Below are 26,763 nucleotides of genomic sequence, written 5' to 3' on the forward strand. Positions count from 1 at the left end.
ACCAGAGCATTGTAACAATAGCCTTAAGAAGTTCTCTGAAACTCTAGCAATATAGCAATATTTTAATGTTTTTTTTTAAAGGTCAGGGTGCTATGATTCTATCAATGACAATAGCACCCTTCCTTGAAAACTCTCAATATTGTGAAAATGCCGAGGGGCAGCAAATCTGTGGGAGAACTGTGCCTAAACCCATTCCAATGCTTATGGACCAACTGTGAAGAAAATCAGAAGTAAGTTGAGCTTGCAGAAAAGCCCACGCACTGAAAGAAGCCGGTCCTAGCACCAAGCTAGGGAAAGTGGCCATACACAAATGGAGGAAGCTCTATCCTTCATGAATTTGTCTAGTTCCATCCTAAAGCCACACCACTATCATTGTTTCTTGTGGGAGTGAATTCCATAACGTATGTGTTGTGCAAAGAACTTCTGTACTGAATCTACTGCACATCCATTTCATTGGGTACCTCCAGGATTTTTCTCGTAAAAAAAGCCCAGCAGGAACTTATTTGCATATTAGACCACACCTTTGATGTCATAATTGTTCTGCACAAGGCTTTTTAATAGAAAAAGTCCAGCAAGAACTCATTTGCATATTAGACCACACCCTGACACCAAGCCAGCCGGAACTACGTTTCTGTGCATTCCTGCTAAAAAAAAAGCCCTGGGTACCTCTGAGTTTTAATACTTTGGGAAGAGAAAATGTTTCTTTCTCCTTCACCTTGTTGTGCTTAATCTCTACCATGTCAGCCCCTCCTGTTATCTTTTAAAAGCCCCAGACTCTTTAGCTTTGCACTGTATGTAAAGTGCTCCAATCCAAATCCTGTTTTTGTTTCCCTTTTCTATGGCTGGGTATACAGCCTCCCAGTGCTGAAAAAAACCTGGCACAGTCTGAGGTACCCTGGAGCAATCAGACAGCGTGTGCCCCACTGCCAATAGAGAGATGGGTTGCATGCACTCCAGTTGAGCAATCAGACCACTCAAGCGCATGGGAGGTACTTCCCTGGCGCTCCTTGGCCATTCAGACAGCCAGGAAAGAGATTTGCTACCACTTAGTAAGTGGTAGCTTTTTAAGGCAGCAGAGAGGTGCCAGAGGATGACATAAGGGTGGGAGCGAGGTGGGACCCAAATGTGCATGTTTGACTCTACAATTTAAATCTGGCTGGGGGGAATTCCTGTGTCAGCCCAAACAGGCCATCTAAATTCAGCCTATGAATTTTCCAAATGTGTGTTACTCTTCTTGATATTCCCTCTAAGCTGTGGAGTCTTGTAAGCAAAAATTCTTCTTTGTGAGCTATTGGTATTCAAGTTGTGAGCAACTGCATAAATTAGTTTGCTCTGGGGTCATTTTTCCTGAGCTAAGACAAAAATGTGTGAGCCGGAGGCTAAAAAATTGTGAGCTAGCTCACACCAACTCAGCTTAGAGGGAACTGGATGGGGGTGACCACGAAGGCAACAGAAACAGACCTATTTTTTCAGACAATTCTACTGGTATAAAAATCAGGCAGTTATGTATTTATCATGGGGAGTGAAACAAAAACAACAAACGAACCCTGAATCAAGTTTTTAAAAATTAAAAACATGCTCATCTTCAGAATGCAAAACTAGACAGAACTCCCGCTGATCCAGCAACATAATTATTATGTGACATTGCTGCTGTTATTACATGCAGAGGAATCAGCAGTGTTGGGGGGGTGCTATCACAGTATCCACATGTGAGCAGTCAATCCGGAATCAAACTTGGACCCCCAAAGGGTATTTATTACCTGGTCTCCCTAGGTGCAAGACTAGATGTGGAGTAGGGTTGCCAGGTCTGCCCTGGCAGGAGGTTTAGGGTAGCCAACTCCAGGTTTGGAAACACTGAGAGATATGGGGATGGAGCCTGGGGAGGACAGGGACCTCAGTGGGGTACCATGTCAGAGACTCCACTCTCCAAAGCATCCATTTTCTCCAGGGAAACTGATCTCTGTAGTCTAGAGATGAGCTGTAACTCTAGGGAATCCCCAGGTCCCACCTGGAGGCTGGCATCCCTATTAGTTGAAACGCGGTATGTAGAGCTTGACACCTCAAAAATACGCACAAGAGGAGTTGAAATCTCAGCTTTCATCTTTCCCCCACTTGACTCCTTCTCAGAAAGGCCAGCTAGCAGAACTAGATGCTGACCAGGAACTTAGAAGTCAATCTGTGTGGGTGTGTAGGGTAAAGTAGGAAAATGATAGCGTGTTTTAGAAAGGAGGTGTTCAAGAAGCCTCATTTGCAAATTGTACAGACTGATGAACATCCCAGCCATGGCACTCTCTCATTTAATCAAGACTCTTTTTTTAAAAAAAGCAACAGAAACATTAACATGGATAAATAAAGGTTTATTGCACAATGCCTAAGAAAATCAACACAATGCATTGAGCCATCTAATCGGAGTGGGAGACACGTATCAGCCATAAACTCCAGTTTAGTGAAACTGCTTATAAACCTTGAGAGTGTTTCTGGTCTCTAAAGCGAAAGCTTTCATAAATAATAATCATTCTTCAAAACAGTGGTCATGCAAGGGCTTAAAGCATGTGAAAGCTAAAGGGACAAGCCAAGGAACAAAACCTCAGGAAACACTAGTTGAGAACCTGTTTTTTTAAAAAATATATATTTAGCTATCCATCATCTGGCACCTCCCATGCTTTTTCCAAATGTGAAATGCAAAACACAAAAGAAAGGTTATATTGTTGCTGCTGCAAGCTGCATATATTTATATTAGCACATGTAATGCTTTGGTGCTCATTCAGCAGAAGAGTAATAGTCCTCCTAAGCCAGCGCGTCAAGCACAGGAAAATTCTGAAAGCTATACATAGGCCTGGCATGTTCCTTAAGGGCTATTCAGGGTTCTTGAAAATGCCATCCATCCTGAGCTATCTGTGGCTGCCCAACCTCATTTCCTGCCTGGGGCGTGTACATGGCATCAGGGAACATGGTGGGATCCAGCGGCATAGGAGTGTCAGCGTCAAAAGGTATGAAACTGTCGGGGAGGCCTTGAGTCGCTAGTGGGCTTACAGTAGCTTGGGGTATGCCTGCAGGTCCTTTACTCTGCCCAGCGGGGTTCATCAGGTTGCTGTTGGACAGAGCGCCTCCTGGGTTGTTGCTATTTATGGATATAATGTTGTTCCCAATGCCTGAAGGGTTAGCAGCCTGCTTAGCTCCTCCTGCAATGTCAGGCTGTTCTGTTATTCCAAGCTGATCATCTTCTACCGTGTAATCACCTGGCTGGCCTAGTCTGTTCTGTGGTGGACTTCCAAATCCAGCACCCATAGAGAAGAGATCTGGGCTCATGGCACGATAGGCTGGCGCACCAAGCCCACCGCCCTGGAAAAATATTTTGACACATTTCATTAATTACCACAACAATTTCAAATTCCTTGTTTTAATGAGTATTTTATCCAAGATACCCAGTTTAAATGTTTGCACTGGTTTCTCTGCTTGTACCTGTCCTGCCCTTGCAATATGAAAAGGGGAGTTTGAACTTCAAGGAAGTTCTATATGAGCAATTCAATTAGTATCTGTCATTGAAAATGGTAACTGTGTGCTTATTTCCTCCCTCCATATCATTTAGCATTAGCAGCCAACAGCTGGTAATCAGCAAGAGTCTAGGGATGCTGAGACATAGATGGATACCACTTGTACAATGGTGTCACATTACTTCCAGGAAAAACCTGGAAGTGACATCATGCCTTTCTAGGAGTCACCAGAAATTCTGTGGTTTTTACCATAGAGTTTCCAGTGATTCCCAGAGAGGCATAATGTCACTTCTGGGTTTTCACTGGAAATTGATAAAATACCGCCACACTAATGGCTATTTTTCACTTAATTTTTCTCCCACCAGCTGCTGGAGCAGAGGCAGGCAATGGGAACTGGGGGCAGGGGCTGGCCTGCCTCCAGCAGGAAAACAACAGGCTTATGCTGCTGTTAGAACACTATACCTTTCTTTCTCTCTGTTCTGTATCATTTGCTGGTGGAGGGCAGTGAACATATAATGATATGATATCAGGACATGAATAAATTGTTCTAGACTTATGGGGTGAAAGGTAGAATTAGACATGTGGTTGTCATTGTTGCTGCCTGATACATATTTGATTTAACCTATAGTTCCCTGTCAGATTAGCAATGAGAGAATACATATTTCATTCACTTGGGCTGAATAACAGACTCTTTTGGATAATGTGTGTGTGTGTGTGTGTGTATATATATATATATATCCAATGAGCAGAAGGCAGATGGATTCAAAACCTGCAGAAAGGGGCCATGTCTGGGTGGAGCATCATCAAATTCATCACGTTCACATCTAAATTAATATACTTATTGCATCGCTCTACTGCAGAAAGGCTGAAATCAATAGTAGTAATCTATGAAACCCTTTGGAAAAAAACAAACCAGTAAAGTTGAGCACTTTTAGATCTAATTCCAAATAGAAGAATTCAGCATATGATTAACATTGCCATCCTAAGTAGAGTTATGCCCTTCTAAACCCTTCAATGGAATTAGAAAGATGTAATTCTGCTTAGGACAACACTTTTAATCTCTCCTCTAGACATCAATATGGTTTAGAAGGGATTTTCTGTGTCTGGATTGGCCTGTGTTACTTTTTTTATTCTGGTCTGTAAATTCTTTGAATTTCTTGGCATACCATACATGTTCATATTAGTAGTTTCTGAGTTTTCTTTGATATTATGATTGTATTAATAACCGCTGTCTTTTTTCTTCATTTTGAATTTTAGTCTTTACAGCTGAATCTGTAGAAATTAGGTAACTAAAGCATGAATTTCATTGATTCCACAATACAAAAAAATCTTTGGCATGGAAGAAAATAATCAGTCCCTCTGCTTGAAAAGCCAGTGTGCCAAATGCAGGCATATTAGGAGGCCCAATGGAGGAAAGTGGTCTGTCTATCACATTTCTTCCAAGCCCAGTTTCTCCTTCCCCAATGATTTTTGGCAGTGAGGGGGACTGCCACGTACAATGTATGACTGTCCTCCCCATCCTTTCAATGGCATGGGGGCTTACCTACTGCCCACCTTGAAATTATTCAGGAACAATGACTTGTCTCTGTCATTGTAACAGCTATTCACCTGTGCCATGCACCTGCTAAAAAGACTGATCCTCAGTGGGGTACACTGCCATGGAGTCCATCCTCCAAAGCATCCATTTGTTCTGGGGGAAACCCAGTTCCCGCCTGGGGGTTGGCATTCCTATTCCCACTAATTAAACTTGGGGTTGGATCCAAAGCCTGCCACTTTTTCTGAGAAAACTGATAGACACTTTAGCTGAAAATCTGTCTGATTCAGCTCATATGCAGGGTATTAAGACTTTTTTGTTTGTTGTATGAGATCTTTTGAGAGAGATACTGCTGATCCTTTCACAGTTGAAGAGCAAGTCCTTTTTTTGTCTTTACCTACCTGCATTTCTTCGGAGCTTACTATTCCTAATCTGGCAGGAGGTGCCTAAGGAATATATAAATAAACCATATATCAGGAAAGAATTGCTTCAGCCTGAATGTTTTGGAATGAGGGTTGTCAGTTCTGGAGCTGGAAAATTTTTGGAGATTCGGGGGCAGAGCCTGGGAAGGTAGGATTCTGGAGAGGGGAAGGAGCTTAGCAGGGATGTGATCCACCTTCTGAAGCTGCCATTTTCTTCAGGCAAACTGTTATTTATAGGCTGGAAGTCAGTTGTAATTCTGGGAGAACTCCAGGCCTCACCTGGAGATTGGCAACCCCCTTCATGATATATACAGCAGGCCAATGTAGTGTAGTTGTTAGGTTAGGACTGAGGAGACCTGGGCCTACAGCCATGAAGTGTATTAGATGATCTTGGGCCAGTTACTCTTTTTCCCAGTAATGCATCAGAACTTGGGCACTTCTGGGATTTAAAGAAAGAATAGTGGGTGCCACCACAAAATGGATGCCCTGTGAGGAATGGCAAATCATAAAATTGGTATTATGGGTAGAGTTGCTGGGGTGGGGAAAACCCAGCTGACCAGTAGGAGGAAATCCCACCCCCAACTAGCCCAAAATATGTGATGACAATACCCAGAAGTGATGTTGTAATGTCACCAACATCACATGTAATGTCACATGTAATGTCACCAACATCACTCTAGTTTTTGGGCAAGACAGCTACAGGCCATGGAGTTTTGCCCAGAAACTAGAGTGTGACCCCCCAACATCAGCACCATGATGATGTCACTTTTGGGTGATGTCATCGGACTATATGAACTTTAAGTGTGTGGCAGAAGATCCTGGAGAGGACCTGGCAATCCTAAGGCAAGGCAATTACAAAATGTTAGGAGGTTCCAAACAAAACATCCACCTTTGAGGGGGACAGTGGTTTCCAAATGACTTCTCCCTGCAAATCCAAAGGTGATGCTTCCTTAGGTCTTTTGAACATCTCCAGTTTCATTAAGGTACAAAATAGCCAGAACTGGCTCTTTGCTTCAAGGAAGAGGTATTTAGGAAAGCAAGGACACCAAAAACCATGGCACCACTGAGAATTACTGCCATAACATCTCTCACAGGATAAAATAATGGAGGGGAAAATGAGATAACATATGATGGGTAGGCAGGATGAGATAACATATGATGGGTAGGCAGATACATATCTTAACCCATTTCAAGGAAAACAAAACTCCATGCAACTAGCAGTATAACCCTGTGCCAAATTACTCTGTCTAACCTCTTTGATACTGGAGCAACTCTACATAGGATTGTACGTTATGTTATTTCTTTGACTTGGAAAAACTACTGTACAGTGAACAAGTTCACATGCATTCTATTATGCTCCTGTATGGGACATGTTTATAATTCTTAAATTCAAATGAAAAGCTGATCATAGGCTCATGATAATTTTTTAATTTTTTATTTGTAGACTTATATTCCATCTTTTCCCATAAATGGGCTCAGTAAATACTAAATCCCTGACATTTGAATAGTTGCATTTGTTTTTTTTCTTTACTTTTCTTTTTAAAGGACACCCTGCCTGGATTCTGTGGCTTTGTCTTATTTTACAATGATTTACAAAGAAGAGGTTTATGCAGGTGATTTGGTAGAGCTGTGTAGATAAGATCAGGGGTTTTTTTGTAGCAGGAACTCCTTTGCATATTAGGCCACACATCCCTGATGTAGCCAATCCTCCAAGAGCTTACAGGGCTCTTCTTACAGGGCCTACTGTAAGCTCCAGGAGGATTGGCTATATCAGGGGGTGTGGCCTAATATGCAAAGGAGTTCCTGCTACAAAAAAGCCCTGGATAAGATCCAGTGAGTTATAAAACACAGTTCAAGTTCAGTTGCACCTTAAAAATCAACAGGATTTTTAGGATCTTTCCAAAGCTTTTGAGGGTCAAAGCTCTCTTTGTCAGATACCTTTGTGATTCACATCTGGCAAAGGGTGCCTTTGCCTGATGCTGGATGGGTCAGATTCCATGGGAGGATTCCACATGTCTTGTGGGCAGAGCACACAGAGGTGTACTCCAGCACCCGGTCCTTGCAACCCCCCACCATCATAATGATGGAGATTTCATCCATCAGTTGTATAGAAATGTCAGATACTTACTCCTTGGTTTGCTACATAAGGCAGGTAGTACAAACTGGGAAAAATCTAGACAAAGAAGAGAAATTGGTTTAATGAAGAGAATTTGGCTTAGGAGACAGTTGTTGTTTTTTGTGTTAATGTAAAACTGTAGCATGTTCAGAATGGAGAGAAGATACTCAGTTTAGATCAGACAGACTGCCAACTTGGGTCAGCATCCTGTCTTCAATAACAGTTGTGTAAAAACAGTCTACACAATTTACATAGGTTAAAATCATTCCCTCCAACAATGAATTCTGAGCAACTAATCACAGTATATTTCCCAGGATTCTATCAGAGAAATGATAACAGTCAAATGCAATAACATTTTAGTGTAATATAGATTCAAGCAGGCATGTCATTGATTACGATCTTCCATTAGTAAACAGATTGTGGATATTTCTGTCCATCTTGGCCAAGTTAAGCCTTATTATTCATATCAAAATCTAATTTATTTGAATGTATATTGCCCATTGATAGGGCTGAGTTTTCAGGAGGGGTGTCTTCTGGCCAAAATAATCCTTTAGGTATCTAAGCAGATGTGGCTTTAAAATTCATCCAGATGGGTATAACATATGTGCTTATTTATTAATGATTGAAGTAACATAAGAAAAAAGCCTTGTGTTAGCAGATTGACATGTTGTATAGCATTCAACCATTCCAGTTGGTGAAATACACTGTCTCCCCCTCCACTCTCACTACCTGTACTCTCATAGCATTTTCTATCTGGTAATCCTGGCCACTGACCACCTGAGCTTGCAGCAATACAGTCTTGTAATAGATCTTCAGGCAAATGCAGCGTATCCCCACTAGTGAAGAAATCAGTCTGCTGCCTGAGAATCCCCTTCAGGTAGAAACAATCCCACACATCAGAGTCAAGCATGTAGGGTTTACCCAACCTCCCTGTAGGATTTCTGGGAACTGCTGCCTTTGGCTCAGGCAAAAATGCAAGGGAAGAGAACAAGACCACTCAAATCGATCCTACTCTTCCTCTGATGCATGACTAATGTACCCAGAAACAGGGACTGTATTTGAGCTAGCATGTGTGAAATATTTGGAGAGTAAACTTACAGATCGCTGCTGTGGTTGTTGTACTGGGTCCTGTGGGGTTGCAAGCAAACTTGGATAGATCTTCGCAAAGAGAAGAAGTAGAACAGAGTTGAACGAGGGCACAGATTAAATGTACACAGAACAGGTACTTCAATATATACATGCAGAAGTATCAAAGAAGGTTAACCTTCACTTTTTTTTTTTGTTTGGCATTCTTTCAGTGATCTCTCCTTCCTACCCAAGATTCTGACTGTTGATTTTATCTCTCTGTATGTATTTAACTCTGGCTATAATTGTTGTAATGATTTCTTTGGTTGGTTTTAATGGTTTTAAAATGTGATTTTATTATGTATATTTTTATTTGTTAGCTGCCTAGTGACTAGGGTTGCCAAGTCCAATTTAAGAAATATCTGGGGACTTTGGGGGTGGAGCCAGGAGACATTAGGGGTGGAGCCAAGATCAAGGCTGTAACAAGCATAATTGAACTCCAAAGGGAGTTCTGGCCATCACATTTAAAGGGATGGCACACCTTTTCAATTCCTTCCTTCCATAGGAAATAATGAAGGATACGGGCACCTTCTTTTGGGGCTCATAGAATTGGACCCCCTGGTCCAATCTTTTTGAAACTTGGGGGGTTGGGGAGAGGCACTAGATGCTATACTTGGAATTTGGTGCCTCTACCTAAAAAAATAGCCCCCCCCCCAGAGCCCCAGATAACCGCGGATCAATTCTCCATTATTTTCTATGGGAATAAATCTCCCTAGGGAATAGTAGAGTTCCCAGCAGACATTTCCCTCCCTTCCCCCTGCTTTCTAATGACCCTGAAGCAGGGGGAGGGTCTCCAAACCGGGGGATCCCCTGCCCCCACCTGGGGATTGGCAACCCTACTAGTGACCCTTGTGAGGGCAGAAAAGTTAGATATAAATTTTGAAAAGTAAAAATAGAATAAAAATTGAAAGGAACAAATAACATTGACTAATTTGTAAATAGGTGCTGTTTGCACAAGAGCTCATTGTGCAGAGACATGGCATTTCAGTGTTCACCTAATACATATTATTGGGGGGGAGTTGCTTATTATTTTTTTTTGTGGCTCTGGCCCCATATTGCTTTGCTTTATCCCCTGATTTCTACATTTATTTATTAGACTTATATCCTGCCCTCCCCACCAAAGCAGGCTCAGGGAGGCTCACAGGCCAGTTGGCAATATAAAACATGCATTTTTGTGCCTTTAATTTTCACTCCCCCCCCCATTCCACTCCCTAGCAATTTTGACACTACTTACACCCCAATATTTTTCTGGAAGCTGATTTTGAATCTGCTCTTTCCTAGTGTGTAATGTTCCCAGGGCACATGTTTCCTAGTGTGTAATGTTCTTTTTTTTTGTAGAAAAAGCCCAGCATGGATTCATTTGTATATTAGGCCACACCCCCTGATGTCACCATTGTTTCACACAGGGCTTTTTGTAAAAAAGCCCAGCAGGAACTCATTTTTATATTAGGCCACACCACCTGACACCAAGCCAGCCGGAACTGCTTTCCTGTGTGTTCCGACTCAAAAAAACTCCTGGATATGCCTGTTGGTTTTCTTTGTCCCACACCTCCATCACACGTTTCAATTATTGAACTTTTATCATTTATTCCCTCTCTCCCCACCCTGATGAATTATTTCAATTTTTTAAAAGGATCTAAAATAGCAATATAATGCTGTAGTGTTATGATCTCTGAATCCCCAGCTTGCGTTCTCTCTCTCTCTCTCTCTCTTTTTTAAATAAGTCTCTATACCTTCTGTCATAGAGATATATATGGAAAAAGGCATATATATGCAAGGGAAGAGGATAGTGACATATTTAAAAAATAAAAGCTGGGGATTCAGAAAGTCTGCTTAAACTATTACAATACTACAGCATTTATCTCTATTTTAGGTCACTGACGCCACAGATAACACTGATAACGACAACCACCTCCCTTAAAAATCTTAATTATTGAAGACACAGTCAAAAGAAAATAAACTGACTCCACAACTGGAAAAATGCATGGGAGGGAGACATGTGGAAGAACCCTGCCCAAACCAATTTTAATTATTGTGGATCGACTCCTGTGAAAATCAGGAGTAACTCAAGTGTGTGGAAAAGGTCTTAGTAATCCTTTAAAAAGTCTTGAATGGTAGATTGGTATTATTAATCTTCTGCTTTATGGCTGAGAAGATAACAGCTTGCCAAGGTCCAGCTAATGAATCCATGGCTGGAGTGAAAATTGAATGGAGATCTTCCAGTCCCACATTTTTAGCCTCTGCTATGTACCAGCTCTTATTTATTTTTATCCACATTTCACCATGAAATGAAACTCAGTAAACTTTAATGAACTAAGGAGCTATGCCATAAAAAAGCATACTTACTGCCTGACCCAATGTCCCCAAGTATTCTTGAAGTGATAACTGTATTATCAAAAGAAGACAGATTAAAGCCATACAATTTACAAGGCTTAAATTGAATAAAGGCTGGATCAATGCTCAGTCTTAATGAACACTTAAAGTTGCATGCACTTAAAGCAGTCTTTCAGTTGTCTGGACTAGACTGAACGTTTGGACTGATATGTGTAAGTATTTAGAAGAAATAACTGTTTCACCAAAAGCTCAATGTTATCTTAGGCAGGAATTCTCCAATTGCACTAGAAGGGTTTTTCAAGCAGTACAAAGAAGGTTTATGATCCCTCATATTAATTATGCCTTATTACCATTCTATTTGTACGAATAATTTTAAAAACCCAAGCTGATTGAATGCAATAGGTTCTGTCAGTTAATTTGTTTTTTTCAGTGCTCTATTTCCACACCATCAGGTCTAATCTTGGCCTTTATTTCTCATTTAATGTATGAGGAATGGTCACTATTTTGAAATCTTCATCTGCCTAAAAATCCAAAGGACCAAAATATGTTGTCTAATTCAGCTGCTGTTTGTCTCCTGGGCTATTGGCAGCAGCCCTAAAAACAGAGTCTCCTAGAGCTGAACGAGATAGGCTTGGATCCAACCAACTTTTCCAGCTTACTCTCAATTCCCCCTTTTATTATGGTCCTTATCACACATTGCTTTTGTCCCAGCATAGCCTTTTTGGTGGTCCAGAGGGACTTTGTTCTTCCTTTATCACCAGTGGAAAAGCTGGATGGATCCAACTCATTAGAATAGAAAATGCAAATGCAGGATGTATGCTTTATTACATATTGAAACCTAGGCTGGCTGCCTAGAGGATTCATACTAGGATTGCCAAGTCCTCTTCACCCCCCAGCGGGGGACAGTTGTGCATGCACTGCACGTCACACGATGAAATGACGTCACTCGGAAGTGACGTGATCAAAATGGCAGCACCCATGCAGGGCTGCTCTAGGAGTTTCTGGGAAACTCTATGGTTTTCCCAGATGCTCTAGCCATTTGGGAGGTTAAAACTCTATGGCACCTATTGTACCATAGAGTTTTCCTGGAATCACCTAGAGCGGCCCCACACGGGGGCGCTGCCATTTTGATGACATCACTTCTGGGTGACGTCAATGTGAGCCGGCGGGTTGAGAATCTCCCGGGTGGGAGATTCCCTGCCTGGATCGGGGGGTTGGCAGCCCTAATTCATACTGCCTCCCAGTTACAGGAATTGTACCATATCCAATGTTGCATAGTCTAGTTCTACTCTGTACCAAGTAAAGGTTCTGCGGTTTGTTACCCCGACATAGGCCATGAGGTTCTAACAGTTCCTAGTTCAAGAACTGGAGCCTCTGAAAACCCTCTTTAGTAGGACTTTTTGGGACTGATATACCATCTGCCTATAAAAACCAACCTGTTGTGTTTGCCTGTCTGGTGGCAGCAGTTGCTGAACAACTGGGTGACGTCCTTCCGGCTGTGGAAATGGTTTCTGTTGGAATGGCGGCTGTATATCATACTGTGGGAGTTGAATTTGCCTAGTAGTGTATGGAATTTGATTTGCCAGTAGGAAGGGAAATTGCTCTTGCATTCCAGGAGGCTGAAGGGGAGTTTGCTGAGATGGCAGAGGAGGAGGGTGCACTGGCATCGAATATTCGTACTGCAGAGCAAGGAGAGAATAGTCATAAGAACACGTATGATGCCATCAATACATTATGTCCAAGATGGTGGATTTGCCAGCATAATCAACTTAATTTTTTCAAAGTCATCCTACAGAGCAAAGAATAATACATTGTTTCTGCCAGTACTCTGAAGAAGAAGCATCTTGTTCTGACCTGGATAGGCAAGTCTGATCTTGTCAGATCTTGGAAATTAAGCAGGGTCAACTCTGGTTAGTACTTGGATGGGAGACCTCCTTGGAATACCAGCAGTTGGTAGGACAGCGGCAGGCTTTATTCAGCCACTTCCCTGAATATCCTCCACGCCCCATGACTTCCAGGTGCAGGCACACACACATTCATTCATGCACACACACACGCACACAAATACAAGAAGAAGCATCTTAAGACACCTAGCTGCAGTCCTTCTTACCATATAAATGTTTGATTTATTTAGAAAATGCATATACCACCTCTCCAGAGACTGTTTAGTGTGGCTTACACTGATAAAGCCATTAGAGCACACTCACAAATACCACATCCATTGAAGACACAGCATGGAGATTTTTCTTTCATAAATATTTGCATGCATGGTTCAGATTTTTTTTAAATAAAAGATTAATATTGGAGATTTGTGACAAAAAAAATTAAAACTCTTGACACACTGGCTACCAATTTCAGTTATGACTATTCTCTGTTAAATGACTTTGTGAAGTTGCATTACTACTTTCAGTGCAAGACAATAGGTTGAATCTCACCAGCTTTTGCATTGAATCTCACTCAGTTCCCTTCTGCCCTGTCCTGAATGGATTCTGTCCACACGTGTCCCATAATTTCTGCCATAGTTTTTTGTTGGTGAAAAGAGATCCTACTTTCACCAAGGAGAAAGCTGGTATGATCTAACTGATGGGTCACAATTAGGGATGGGCACGAACCAGGAAAACAGAGGTTCATTTTGGTTCGTGGTTCATGGGGACACATGAACCATGATCCTTCAGAGACCTTCCCATTTACTGAACCAGTTCATTTCATGAGGTTCATGATGTGGTAGAATGGCTCCCCTGTGGGCTAGAGATGCCAAACTCATAGTGAGTCTTCAGCTAACTCTCCTCTACCTGCCCTTCAAGTTTTGTGAGGATTGGACTTAGGGGAGCCCCCCCAACCCCCCAACCCCCCGCCCCGCATGAGCCTAGGAAAGTGCTCTGGGGAAACTACAGCCAGTTCCCTTCCTTCTCTGTTTCTGCTTCTAACTAATGTGTGGCCTGCCTGCCAATTGAAAACAATGGCTGTATGTCAGTTGGGGGTATATATCATTCTGCTCCCATAGAGCATGGACCACAGTTCACAAACCATGATCCAGGTGATTTTAGTTGCAAATTTAGAGTTATGTGCAGGTTTGTGCCCATCCCTAGCCACAATCTAATTTAAGGCTTTGCATTTTTCATAGGATTCTCCTGTTGGTCATCTTTATCATCTTGATCAGTGATTTCTTTATTTAAAACATTTATAATCCCACATTATCTCCTCAAACAGGGTGGCTAACTATGCAACATCAATAATCAAGGTTTGAAAATGTGCAGATTAAACACACACAGAAATAAAAAGCATCCAAATATGTCAAAACAGTTTACACTCCACAAAACATTCTCTTGAAATAAAATTGTATTACAAGTCTTCCTAAATGTGGTGAATAAAAACACCCTGCTCTGGTAGGTCATTCCAAAGGACTGGATCCACCATGGGGAAAAGCCTGTGATCTAGCAGCTGCATACAGACAGTCCTAAAACAGGGCACCATAAGAGACAAGCTGTTCAGCAAGGTGAGGTTCAGCAAGTGTGAAGGGCTTTAAATGTAATCTCTGATGTACCCAATCCTCCAAGAGCTCACAGTAGGCCCTGTACTAAGAGCCCTGTAAGCTCTTGGAGGATTGGCTACGTCCGGAGAGGTGTAGCCTAATATGCAAAGGCGTTCCTGCTACAAAAAAAGCCCTGCATATAAATAATTTGATCCTTGGTGAACATTTCTGAAGGGTGGGGTTTTTTTTCACTCAATTGGAAAATTGACATGCATTCTGGGAAAGTTTCTTCATGCATCCTTAGTTTAAATAAAACTATCTCTCGCTCCGTACACTCTCTGGAGTTATCACAGCAAGAATGGCTCACCTGTTGAGTATCATGTTCATGAAGTCTTCGCTTCCCCCAGTAGGGTGGTGATGAATGTGGTGGAAGGAAATTGTGCATCCACACGTGGAATGGATCAGCATAGGTATAGTGCCGAGCATACTAAAAGAGCGATGGAAAGAGAACACGTTTATTCTGAAATGGTAATTCAGACTTGAAAGCCCTTAACAGCTCAGACTAAAATTCATGCTGAATATCCAGGAGTCAAAATTAAATAGCCAGGAGTCAAAATTAGTACACGATTAACAAATATTTGTACGGCTTTTCAAATAGATCCTGTTCTGTTTACATATTCATTCTTTTCTGCTTGATAATGCATCACTAAATTTGGTTAGCAGGAAAGAGATGGAAGGAATAATAATAGGCATTTATTTGTTTACCAACTACTTTTACCTTTGTGCACCAAAGCAGGTTTCAAGGCAGTTCACAAATGACAGGACATTCTGAATAAAACTACATCAATAAAGCCTTTAAAATAGGGTTGCCAAGTCCAATTGAAGAAATATCTGGGGACTTTGGGGGTGGAGCCAGGAGACTTTGGGGGTGGAGCCAGGAGACATTGGGGCAGAGTCAGGAACAAGGGTGTGACAAGCATAATTGAACTCCAAGGGAGTTCTGGCCATCACATTTAAAGGAACCGCACACCTTTTTAAATGTCTTCCTTTCTTAGGAAATAATGAAGGATAGGGGCACCTTCTTTTGGGGCTCATAGAATGGGACCCCCTGGTCCAATCGTTTTGAAACTTGGAAGATACTTTGGGGAGAGTCACTAGATACTTTACTGAAAATTTGGTGTCTCTACCTCAAAAAACAGCTCCCCCAGAGCCCCCGAAACCTCCAGATCAATTCCCCATTATACCCTATGAGAATCGATCTCCACATAGAAAATAATGCTCAGCAGACGTCCCACCCACCCCGTTTCTGGTGACTCTGAAGGGGGATTGGCCTCTCTACTCATGAGTTGCTGCCAACTTCTTCAAAGTAACACAGACACACCATCCCAAGAGGAAGCCTTTCAATCAGCGACTGAAGCCTCTGGAGGTAGAAACACACATGGTCCTCCGGAGGCAGAGCTCCCCCCCGCCAGCCAGACTCCCCGAGGAGATGCCACCCGGCAGCCGGAGAGGACGCAAGGATTATGAGTCCCAGCATGCACCTCGCGAAGGGAGGCCGGACTGAAGTGAATAGCAGGCCAGTGGTGGGCGACCCAGAGGAAGGGAAAAGCCTGAAGCCAGGCAGGGAAAGAGACACGGCGCTGTTTCACACCCCCCCCCTTCTAGATTTTTAGAGAGCAGGGGATGAGGCTGCTAATCCAGGGGTCCCCCGGCAGGGTGGGTGGTTTGGGAAGCCTACTTCAAAAACCAGTGGGGACATAGTTTGGCTAGTATGGCCCATGTGGGTTGCCCATTCTGGGTTGGAAAATGCAGGAAAGGGGTTATATTCTTAATGCCCTCTCAGTTAAAACTTCCTGCAAATAAAACACACCAGCTTATCAGGGAGAAAGTTGTAGTTTAGCCCTTCAAAAGCTGTGCCAGTTTTGCCCTCATCTGGATAGCCCAGACTAGCCCAATCTCATCAAATCTCAAAACCTGTGCAGAGTTGACGCTGGCAAGTACTTGAATGGGAGACTTCCAAGGAACAACAGGGCTAGGATGCAGAGGAAGGCAATAGCAAACCACCTCTCTGAACATCCTCCAGGCCCCCATAGGGGTCAGCCACCATGAGGGCTTTTTTTGTAGCAGGAACTCCTTTGCAAATTAGGCCACACACCTCTGATGTAGCCAATCCTCCAAAAACTTACAGGGCTCTTAGTACAGAGCCTACTGTAAGCTCCAGGAGGATTGACTACATCAGGGAGGTGTGGCCTAATATGCAAATGAGTTCCTGCTACAAAAAAGTCCTGCTTATTTCCCTCTAAGCTCAATTTCTGATGGTGTACTTTTGCCAACACAGAAAATACCCCCATGTGAAAATCACTCCCCACATCAAAACTGGAGAAAGCAATTTGGGCGTTTTCATAGTAATTACTTCCCACGTGATAAGTTGATTGGGTTAGTTACATGAGAGGATAGCCTCAATCACTTACTCTACTGAATGTTTCAATTGAAAGAAGAGTGCAACAGCATCTAAGCAAACTTGAGCCCTGGCAGTTACTCTCTTTTTCCTAATTTCTACTCTGTATACATTGTAACAAGTATGACTTTAAATATGTGCCAAAAGCCTGTCAATATTATTGAAGAATGAGGTGTACACTTAATAGATGGACTGCTATCATACCCATGATGCAATCTGCTCAGAGTTAGATTGGTGTATCTTTGCAATCAAATAAGTGTGCTCTTATGTGACACTGTCGCTTTAAAACATGAGTCACAGAATATACTTCTGTAGAAAATAACATTGGCTGCAGCCCTAAAAACCAGTATTAAAATCCTATGTGCAATAGAACTGATTTGTTTCATACAGAAATTATATCTGAGGGATAAAATACCACAATAGGCCATGACTCCTAGAAACATTTTTTTAAATATGATGACTCATCATTTTGAAGTACCAGTTATTTTGCAAAAGTTTATTCATCATGTTTTCACTTCTGATTATAACTATCTGCACAACCGAAATGAAAAAAAAACCCTGCAGAGCTACACCATTCTAAGCCCGTTGACTTCAATGGTTTTAGAAACACATAACTCTCCTTTGAATGGCATTGGAAGCCATCAGATATCCAGATATCTTGACCAACAATCCATGCTGCATGTTTCCAGTATAGCCTACAAGTAATTCTCAGTCAGTACTTACAGGCCTATCCCCTACTATAAGCATCTGGATTTATGCTTTGCCTGTGTATTTCAAAATTTATCTCCTTTAGCTATGCCTTTGACTTTGGATATATTAATTACAGATCTGACAAGTTTCATTTAAGGTACAAACAGTGCAATCCTACATGGAGTTACTCTGGTCTGACTATGGATTTAGAGTTTTCCAAATTCTAATTTTCCTTGTTTGTAAGTTCTTGTTCCCTGGGGGGAGGGGGTTTCTGTTTTCCATGTGTTTTGCTCCTTGTAGTTGGTTACTTAGGTGTATTTCTGGCATAAAACACTGTAGGTTAAATCTGCAAGGAGATAAGGTGGGCATAAAGAGGAGTAAAATTGAATTGACTACTAGAGGGAGCAAAACACATGTGAAACAGAAACACACTCCCCCCACCCCACCCCCCACACAAAGATTACATTGTCAATTAACGAGCTCTCCTCAGGGATTTTTGTAATGACTTTCAAATAGGTTACAGCATAATACTTGCAAGGGCAAGGGCAAAATATATACCTCAAAGTTTATACTACCCATTCAAGGTATCCCAGTGTGTTGAGGAAGTACCTCTGAACAAACAAAATATCTATTGGAATTTCTTCTTCTCCCCCCCCCCCCCCAACATGTGCAGATGGGAACATGTTAGCTGCTTTTATCTGGGAAGCAGTTAGGTTACAAGCAATGTTCCCTCTAACTTGCAGAGTCTTGTGAGCAAAAATTTTACTTTGTGAGCTACTGGCATTAAAGTTGTGAGCCACTGCATAAACTATTGTGCTCTGGGGGCATTTTTCCTGGGCTAAAATGAAAATGCGTGAGCTCAAGGCTAAAAATCTGTGAGCTAGTTCACGCTAACTCAGCTTAGAGGGAACACTGGTAACAAGAAGCAAGCTTTCCCATTGATTATTATGTTGATAAAATTGAATTAAATATTGTATTGGTAGAAAACGGCCGCAGATTCATACTCCATGTTGTTGACTCACAAAAATAACAGTTCAGGAAAGTGTTCTTAGGATTGCAACCTGTCACTTCTATAAAATCATATCTTCTTTTGTTTGAAATTTTTGATGTAAAGGTGTATACAGTTTGATGTTAAGGTGTATTGGAATTACCGGCATAGCAGAGCATATTCCTAATAGACATGAGAGAAGTATCCATTGTTTCATATCTGTGATGTTATCTGGAACAAAAATTGCCTGGAAAACGTTTTCTGAGGAGGATCTGGCCCTGGAATTGAAACACAGTACCCGGTGAAACAGTCTATATCACATTGACACAAATTATGGCTTGGCCGATTCTTACAACTAGTCTACAGTAGGGATTATCATGCTGAAAACATCATTTGTGAAAAGTTAGCAAACTTTTCTCCACAGAAATGCAACACTTTTAAAAAAAAAATTCCATTATGATAAAACCAGAGATACAAAGTCCATAGATGTAATAAATTCCCAGTTATGATATAGATCATAAATCATCTCTTTTGTCAGTTTCTGCTTCCTTTATTTTCCAAGGAAGTATAATTATCACTGTGTACTATTAATCAGCAGAAGAATACTCTGGAGTATAAAGAAAATTTCTGGATTTTGTTTTGTTTTTTAGGGATGGGATATTTGGCCATCTTCTTGAGCCAGTAAATGGGGCAGAACAATGTGTGAATTGTTCAGATATATGTTAACTGCAGCAAGAGTAATATTTGCCACTAGGTGGAAATCAGAGAGTTGCCCAACTCTAGAAAACTGGATAGACAAAAATGCATAAATATGCAGTCATGGCAAAATTTACAAACTATATCAACCAAAAGGTGAATTCAAAAACAACTAGTGAGTTTTCTACGATTATTATAACCAATTTTTGTAGTTACAAATCTGGTTTAATAGCACATGATAATATTGCATTATAGAATATTAAGGGTATAATCTGTAAATTCTTTCTATTATTACAACAAGCTGCAGCATGGAAATCTTTTTTAAAAATTCTCTATGAGGTTATTTACTCTGTATCATACAAGTAGATAAGATTGATAAAACAGAGTAAAAATGTTAAGCTAGTATGAGAACATACTAGCTCCATGCCACAATTGTTGCTGAAAGTAAGGAAACACTTTCACTTCCTTCCCACTTACCCCCCCCCCCCACACACACACCACTGCAGTATTCACACTACTGAACTGTCTCACCAGCTGTTGTTTACTCTACTGGCATCCTACATTCTGGGCTGATATTCAGAAATAATCATCCCAAAAGAATAAGGTCTTCACTACCCATCGACTGTATTATCATCAAGAAAACCAAGAGTATTCATAAAGATTGCAGTCAGGCTCAGAACATGCAACAGTCTGGTGTATAGTATACAGTCCCAGTGCCTGATATTTTTCTCCCCTAAACAGTAGCTTCTGTTGCAAATTCATAGTCTTAAGAGGAAGATGATTCAAAAAGAGCATGCAGGTGTCAATAAATCAATTCCCAGCTAAATACAGATCTCAGGGGGAAGGGGGAGTGCTGTCAAATTGCAACAGATTTCTGGTGACCCTGTAACCATATTCCAAAAGAGATAGGGCTTCTGTAGGCATTTTATCTGGAGCAAATTTTGAGATTCTTGTGTGAATAAAATAAAACACTAAAGGGGCACTGATGAAAGCTAAAAGTTTCTCTAGAGCTAACATGTCTCAGGGCTGAATGCCAGTTGAGGTAGCCATGTTAGTCAACTAAATAGTTTGATGGCATTTAACACCAATAAATTTGTGGTGGAATAAGCTTTTCCTGGATCACAGCCTACTTAGTCAGATTTCTCAGGGGTTGTTTTACACACACACATACCCTAGCCAGAAGCAGAATAAAATTGAGCAAGTACAACTTTTCAAATCACTGAAATAATGTGAAGGGAGAAACTGTACCAATCGTATTATTATTTATCCTCTCTCAGTTCTTGAGATAGAAGCTCTTTTGGAATACAGTCACTTTAACTGAAGCATATCCATAGCAGAAGAGGAAAACAAATTTTACCTTCACTTCTCTTGTGAAAAAAATATCCCCCAAAACCTCCTCAAGAAATCTTCACAAGGTAAAGGTTCGGGGCAATGACTTGTGAACTTGCTTCTCTTGCTCTAGAATATAAACCTCATTGAAAGGGTTGGCTGGCCAATCAATACTAAGAGAGAGGGCATGGGAATTATAGACTTCTGGTTAGATCCCACCCACCCTTTTAGAGCACACAAAACTCAAAGCTATAATATCTCATTATTTTAATTATGTCCTCCTCAAGTCTGTATTTACAGAAACCATCTTCTAGTCCATAGAAAATGAGCACCAAAACAGAATATATAACGAAATGAGGCAGAGGTAAGTCTGTCTGGGATCCTAGGCATAAATATGGTTGCCACCTTTTCACTCTGACAGAGGTGCTGTGACATTAACAGGTATGCACCAGGCAAAAATTCACCCAGTGCAGCTCTCCCTGAATCTCAGGTAATGCTGTCCTGGTGAATATACTTCATCGGAGCAACTGTTTACAGGCACTGTCAGGTGGAGAGTGACTCTGGAGAATTAAGTGAAATTGGAGGAAATCCTGATCTAAGAACAAGTCCATCTGCTTAGTTCAGGATATGAGAGAAAACTATGGAATCAACAGTTGATCTGGGTCCTTTATCCACTCTAGTAGGTAAAGACACTTACCAGTAGGAAGACATAGACTCCGATTTTTAAATTATAGGAATTAAATAGTTTAAGGCTTGGATCCTAGACCTTATTTTTGGTTGTGCTTCCCCTGTACATTACAGAGGCAGTCCTCTGTAGTGGAATGAGTATTCCTAAGCAATAGGAGCTACCGCTAGGGTTGCCAACTCCAGTTTGAAAAATTCCTTGAGATTTAGTGTTGGAATCAAAGGAAACTGAGGTTTGGAGAGAGGGTTTGGTAGCCCACCCTCCAAAGAAGCCATTTTCCCCAGGCCAAATGATGTCTAGAGAGTTATAATTACTAATCTCTAGACATCATATAGTCTGTACTGTTATACTTGCCTAAATCTTGTTCTGTTATGACATACGAGTCCCAAGTTATGCTTGCATATAATAGGATAAGGATGCCAAAGAGGAGCATGTTTGGAACTGGTCAGTCTCTGGGCTGGAGATCTTCTGAGAATCCTGTGCCTGCAACCTTGAGCACAAATTCTACAGTGAAAGAAAGATAGGCAATACATGCAATTAACAGCAACATTCAACTCTGGAAAACAGCTAGAGGGTGACTCCTGGACCAAGCTTCCTAACACACTGTGGGTGCATTCACACTACACTAAATAATGCATTTTGCAACTGGATTTTTGCTATTCTTATTCAGTAAAAACCCAGTTGCAAAATGCATTATTTAGTGTAATGTAAATGCACCCTGTGTCTCTCAGTTGTCTTCTTCTCTGATTCAAGGACCGCTCAGGCCGAAGTACACATGCCTGCTAATTGCTTCATCATCTGACAACTGAATACCTGATGACGCATTCCCAGTTCATAAGGTTGGATTTCCTCAGATGATCCCCCCCAGAGGAAAACAGGCGACATCCAGAGGCAAAATTCTGTAGAGGTTCTGAGTATACAAAAGGGCTATTGTGCTTGTGTAAATGAAGAGGGTTGCAAATACAGCTTTCTTAGAAAAGCATAGTTGGCTCACACAATCAGAGCTTCCATTCAGTTCCTGCTGGGTTAACCCACTAGCAGCAAGGTACGCCCCCATTAGTGACTGCATATTGGCCACCACTTGCATTAAATTAGCCCACTGTAGTATGCAAAACTGGCTTCATTGAAAAAGCAGTGGGTTGGATTCTGTGACTCAGTTCTGCTACTGGGGGAGCCATTCTTTGATATAAGGAGCTTTGTGACAACAGCTCTTATACCAATGGGTGCGTTTCACCAGTGGAGGACTCCTTGCCTTGGAGGAAGTCTTCACCATTGACAGAACACAATCATAGACTCTGTCCCATTACCTGATAACCCTCTCCTGGTTCATTCACAGATGCAAATTATCACTTGATGTGAACTGGCTCATTTGGTTTAGGACTGGTATCCTCCCATCCCCAAATATTAACAGTTCATCAGTCTAAGTTAAAATATCCAGAATCATGAAAATCATGCAGTGCATCCATATAAAAGCCACATTAACCCTCCAAGGATAACTACTTATTCACTTTTTTAGGTGAAATAGGATTGCCATATGCCTTGTTTTAAAGCCAACCAACATATTTTTAGGCAAAGATTCATACTATGTTAAAGTACTTGGACAGCCAGTGTAGTTTAGTGATTAAGAGCGGTGGACTCTAATCTGGAGAACTGGGTTTGATTCCCCACTCCCCCACATGAAGCCAGTTGGGTGATCTTGGGTCAGTCACAGCACTCTTAGAGCAGTCTCAGCCCCCCCTACCTCACAGGGTGTCTGTTGTGGGGAGATGAAGGGAAAGTTATCATAAATCACTCTGAGACTCCTTCGGGTAGTGAAAGGAAAGGTCCCCTATGCAAGCACCAGTCATTTCCAACTCTGGGGTGACGTTGCTTTCACAACGTTTTCACGGCAGACTTTTTACGGGGTGGTTTGCCATTGCCTTCCCCAGTCTTTTACACTTTTCCCCCAGCAAGCTGGGACTCATTTTACCAACCTCGGAAGGATGGAAGGCTGAGTCAACCTTGGGCCGGCTACCTGAATCCAGCTTCCACCGGAATTGAACTCAGGTCGTGAGCAGAGAGTTCAGACCACAGTACTGCAGTACTGCTGTTTTACCACTCTGTGCCATGGGGCCGCTTTCAGGTAGTGAAAAGCAGAGTATAAAAACCAACTCTCCTCCTCCTTCTTCCATCCACATCCATCCCTCCATCCATCCCTCCCTCCCTCCATCCATCCATAAGACTCATTAAACCCCAAAGAATTATTACTTGTTGTTTATCCTTTCACAATAAAAACAATTTTTAAAATCAACCAAATATTTTCTAAACTAAGATTCATGATGTGCATTATTAAAGACCTAAAACACTCTGTATATTTTAAATACATTGGTATATGCAAATGATCATTGGTCAAATAATTTCTCCTCCAATACTTTCTAACAGAAAGGAGACCAGTATGTTCTTGGCAAAATTAGAAAATAAGAATCTCAGCCATTTTAAATCTTCATCTCCTTCCTTTGCAACTTAACATTCCCTTTAAATGTGACTTTATGTCTAAAAGAAATTGCAGCCATAAAACCATGTTTGTTTCCTGCTATGACATTATTTTCCTTTCACTGCATTTTCTCTTAGCTTGAGTGGGAAGTCAGAAGGAATGGTCGGGCCTTTAACTTTCACTATCGCTCCCTGTGATATGATTTGATTTGCTTTCATACTTTAAATTAAAGGCTTGCGGCAAAAGTGCCTTGTCACCTAGCCAGATTCTCAGGGGAAATTTCTAAAAGTGCCTAAAGAATTTAACAATTGAATTTTAGAGCGCATCAATTGCAATTACATTATTTGAGTATTCAGGACATGTTCGACCAAGGTAGAAATTTTTGGCCATTTTATTTTATCTGTCAGTACTAGGAATAATTTATAAAACATCTCCCCAAGTTCAGTAACCCTGGTGAAAGAAATACAAATGTAACGCTGAGAACACTGACGTTTTAAAAAATGTATTGTCATGAAACACATTGCAGTATATTATTTGTTGTCAAAATTATTTACAATTAAATAATAAGTGTATTCTTTACGATAGTTTGTGCATGTCTACCTTATATTCAGGAATTTTCATTATCTTGTTACAGGATTTTTATTATCTAATGATGTAGATTAATTTATATCAAAATTTTCATACTGATTTCAATTAAAGCCTTGATCTAAAACATTTTTTTCAGTGCTTCTGAAAATTTCCAACTCTTCCATTATAAAATGAAAAAGCCATCAGACATTTTCAGGCTATGTAGTTTGAGTGAGAAAAGCATTGTTGTAAGAAACATTTCACTCATGCCCCAAAATAAAATTGTTCACAGGGTAAGCAAGATAGCAATGCTTATGTTTCAGGTAATAAGTGGAAAAGGTAATAAGTGCTTATAAGAAAGAGTCTATCCATGAATCTGCTTGGCAAAAACAATCTTTAAAAAATCCATCTGACAAATACTGAGAAAGTTATTTCTGTCTGCTAATGGTCTTGAAGGAACTCAGCTGTGCACGAAGAACTGTCCTTAACCATTTGTTTGGAGAAGCCAGTTAACTTAAGTGGACTTAGAAGGGTGCAATGCTGCTTAAGACTGCACTGTTAGTCAGGGTTCTAACCACAGGCTGGAAGTTTAGTCTGATCTAGTGGGGGGGGTCGTCATGTGCAGTAGGATGGCCTCTGCTACTAGAGGCCAAAGGTGGTGGTTGTTGTCAGAACACCAGAAAACAGCAGGAGTGGATGGTGGGGGGCACATGGAAAGGCCCAGCCTCCCCCCCCCCAGGAGAGGGGGGACAAATAGCAGGTGCTTGTCTGCTTTGCATGATTGGAGGCTATCTTGGCCATCAGCCTACTGGAACTTTTCCTGGCAGCCTTAATGGCCAACCAGCCCCTGAAAAATAGGGCAGAAGTGGTCCAAGACAGACTTTGACTCACTGGATGTCTGACTTGTGGGTGGGTGGCTTCGTATTCTGGCTACTGAAGATGACGAAACTGCTGAAAAGTAAGCATTTGTGGGCGGGACTCTAGAATATCTGTCTGGTTTTGATCTCCCTGCAACTTTCAGAAGCTTGCATTTTTATATGTAAACTTAAGTAGTGTCTCAGGTTGGAATGATGAGGCAACATTTTCTTGAGCTTTCCCTTTACCTTGTCAAGAAAACTGTAATTATGACAGGGACAGACAGAGCATGAGGTGTTTAAATTGCTGGTAATAGATGGTGGAGAGGTTGCTGATACAAACAAGGCTGATCTGTGGTGGTTAGAAAAATGTGAATGTATTTTCAGCATGGCATCTCAGGTAGATCTCCGGCGAGACAGCCACAAGGTCTTAAATGGCCCTGTGGGATCAGTGGTGGATAACCCTGATGAGTAGTGTCGTGCTTCTATGCAAAATTCTTCAAAATATGTGGAAGTGGTAGATGTTGTCTGAAACCAGAGTATATTCTTTTAATGAAAATAACTTTACAGAGAGGCCATAGAGTCAACTAAAAGTTAATTGCAGTGGGCTAAGGAAATACTGTTCATTTAAAAAAAAATCTTATGCTTCCCAGTCTCCTCCATGGTTTAACCCCACTACACTATCAGTGATGTTACCAGGAGAATGATAGGATCTGGAAAGCTAATTAACCCAAATTTGCTGTTGCCCCCATTCTCTGGAACATACCTGGTAACCAAACTGATCTGACCTGGATAGGCCAGGCTAGCCCAATCTCATCAGATCTGGGAAGCTAAGCAGAGTCAGCCCTGGATAGTATTAGGGCAGGAGAGCACCAAGCAATATGAGAGTGGTGACATGGAGGCAACCAACGGCAAACTATCTCTGAATGCCTCTTGCCTTGAAAACACTACAGGGTCATTATAAATCAGCTGTGCCTTGACCACCACCACAAAATGCACTGGGAAAAGCACAGGATGAAGAAGTCTCAGTTCAAGCCTCACTTTTTGTCCCTGCTGCTGCCACCAGGTAACTTAGGTGGGAAGGAAGTGGCTGAGGCAATGAGGTAAGCTGACACCAGGACAAGATGATTATGTAGTGGGCCTGTGCTAGCTTCACTTTTCCAGTCATTCCCCTATTACAAGTCTTGGTCCCATTACAAGAACCAATGGAAGCAAAGTGCTTTGATTATATCATTTGCCTTACAAGAATTATTATAAGGATTGTTTTGGGTGCTTCCATTGCCAGTGAACACTGCTGCCACTAATCAACTCCTTTGCTTCCATCACAGAATGTAATCCTATCAAGATCTTGTTATTGCGGCCGTTATACGTATGGAAGTGCTATCAAGTTGCAGTTGCAGTTTCAGTTGCTATCAAGTTGCAGTTATGGTAACCCTAACAAGGTACTTTCAAGGCAAGTAAGAAGCAAAGGTGGTTTGCCATTGCCTTCCACTGTGGAGTCTTCTGTAGTGGTCTCCTATTCACAT

General features: G+C 41.4%; 1 protein-coding gene across 1 annotated transcript; it reads right to left on the bottom strand.

Moving 5' to 3' along the window:
* Positions 1–2,597: 2,597 nt before the first annotated feature.
* AMBN (ameloblastin) lies at positions 2,598–18,907 on the bottom strand. Its single transcript, XM_060236378.1, has 8 exons — positions 18,797–18,907; positions 14,865–14,984; positions 12,462–12,704; positions 11,038–11,076; positions 8,665–8,724; positions 7,579–7,623; positions 5,430–5,474; positions 2,598–3,342 (listed from the first exon to the last, which is right to left on the bottom strand). Exons 1-8 carry the CDS (start codon positions 18,848–18,850, stop codon positions 2,860–2,862), a joined length of 1,089 nt encoding a protein of 362 aa, XP_060092361.1. The 5' UTR covers positions 18,851–18,907; the 3' UTR covers positions 2,598–2,859.
* Positions 18,908–26,763: the final 7,856 nt, after the last annotated feature.

The sequence above is a fragment of the Heteronotia binoei genome, chromosome 4 (genome assembly GCF_032191835.1).
Source record: "Heteronotia binoei isolate CCM8104 ecotype False Entrance Well chromosome 4, APGP_CSIRO_Hbin_v1, whole genome shotgun sequence".
Taxonomy (NCBI): domain Eukaryota; kingdom Metazoa; phylum Chordata; class Lepidosauria; order Squamata; family Gekkonidae; genus Heteronotia; species Heteronotia binoei.